The sequence below is a fragment of the Triticum dicoccoides genome, chromosome 1B (assembly GCF_002162155.2).
Source record: "Triticum dicoccoides isolate Atlit2015 ecotype Zavitan chromosome 1B, WEW_v2.0, whole genome shotgun sequence".
Taxonomy (NCBI): domain Eukaryota; kingdom Viridiplantae; phylum Streptophyta; class Magnoliopsida; order Poales; family Poaceae; genus Triticum; species Triticum dicoccoides.
This window is the reverse complement of record NC_041381.1, coordinates 288,298,608-288,300,157: the sequence shown is the minus strand read 5'-3', so window position 1 is coordinate 288,300,157 and position 1,550 is coordinate 288,298,608. Positions and strand designations below refer to the sequence as shown.

At 39.1% G+C, this 1,550-nt stretch overlaps 1 protein-coding gene across 2 annotated transcripts in view; it reads right to left on the bottom strand.

Moving 5' to 3' along the window:
- Positions 1 to 554: 554 nt before the first annotated feature.
- The window catches only part of LOC119331510 (serine/threonine-protein kinase EDR1-like), an 18,446-nt gene continuing 17,450 nt past the window's right edge, over positions 555 to 1,550 (bottom strand). Inside the window, exons 12-13 of one of the 2 annotated variants that reach the window (XM_037604676.1) lie at positions 1,228 to 1,404; positions 555 to 1,130 (exon numbers count right to left, since the gene is read on the bottom strand). In XM_037604676.1, coding sequence (XP_037460573.1) covers positions 1,001 to 1,130; positions 1,228 to 1,404 — 307 coding nt within the window. In that variant the 3' untranslated portion in view covers positions 555 to 1,000. Of the gene's footprint in view, positions 1,131 to 1,227; positions 1,413 to 1,550 lie in introns of those variants that run through there. The other variant, XM_037604683.1, reaches the window with a different exon arrangement.

The following is a 1,550-nucleotide window of genomic DNA, read 5'->3' as shown; positions in this document are numbered from 1 at the left end:
TTTTCTAAAAATAAACTCTTTGAATTTTGAATCTTTCAAAATAAAGGCCTTCATGGTGCTTGGCTTTCTTAATGTCCTTGCTCGTATTTGTGTGTACTTTCTGTTCACAATACTATAGTGCGGACCCGCAACAACTACATTGTCTCACATTTACTCTATTCATTCATTTGCTCATTTGCAACAGTTACCAATCCTACGGTTAGGGTTTAGGGTTCCTAAACCTAATCACATTTACTGAACTTATTGCAGGTACGTTTGAATCATACAGTTTGATATCCCTTGGAAGACAGACACAGGCAGTTAATACTCTTGGCAATTTATTCTCTTCATGAGTGAGAGGATTCCTAACTCTAGTAATAGGTACTGTTACGCAATACCTTAAAATATTACTGTCCAGAACTGTGGGAAAATGTTGTACACTAAACTATCTGAATTCTTGCGGTGCAATTACCCTCGAATGGCATTGAAAAATATGCAAAACATGTGAATTTCAGGAATTATCAAACACAAACAGCTGCTTGAAACAAATTTTAACTAAATGCACAGCCTCGACGTATAAAATTGAGTATTTTTATTTTCAACTACTACTACTTGGTATCTTTCCAACCAAAACACAAACTGAAGTGACCTTTATTTCAGTATGGCAGAAAGGAATGCAATGCACACTTCTCCAGATTGCCAGCTTATTTGTGATGCAACTAACTCGTCCCACAGTTACAAATTTCCCTCTCCCTGTCACTCCACAATCCACAGTTCCACTTAAATGTAGAACGGTATAGTTTTCTCCTCTTGCTGTTTCATCTTATCCACCTATATGTACTGTACATACCCCGCAGCAGAGCTTTTGCTTGCAACAGCGGGGTGAAGGCTATCTAGACTGGGACTGGGGCTCTCAATCAAGCCATGCATTTGCAGCCTACTGGACCCGAATATGGTGACAAAATCATAATTACTGCTTATTCACACTTGATGGATGACAACCCCGGGGTAGATGTGCGGTTCACCGATATAAAGATATTTCATAGGGTACATGGTTGCTCGCTGTCTCCTGATGTGAAGGGATTACAAGCCTTTGCAATGTCTTCAGGTAGCTAGTTAATTGGATGAAAGAAGGACGCAAGTTTGGATCCCTGGCAAATGAAAATGATGGTAGAGAAACACATGTAAGTTTGCATGTAAAGATTTTTCTTTAAAGAGAAGAACTTAGCTTATACTGAGAAAACTTACTTCTGCCAGCAATCACGTATAATTGATGCAACTATAGGATCAACTTCTTTTGGAATGTCAAGCCGTCGGTCCTGGAAGCCAACTGCGCCCACAACTTGCATTTGGTTCATCCCATGCCATGGCTTTCTTAGTGTTGCTAGCTCCCACAGGATAACACCAAAGCTGTAAATATCACACCTGGAAAACTTTGAAGAATGAGTGTAGTTATAAATGTGATGTTTGCAGTGTGCAAAGAGAAATAATGGCCAGTGTAGATATTAAGCTGAACTTCACACATATCCGAGTTCTAACACATATAATAGCAGTTCTTATTCATACAGTTA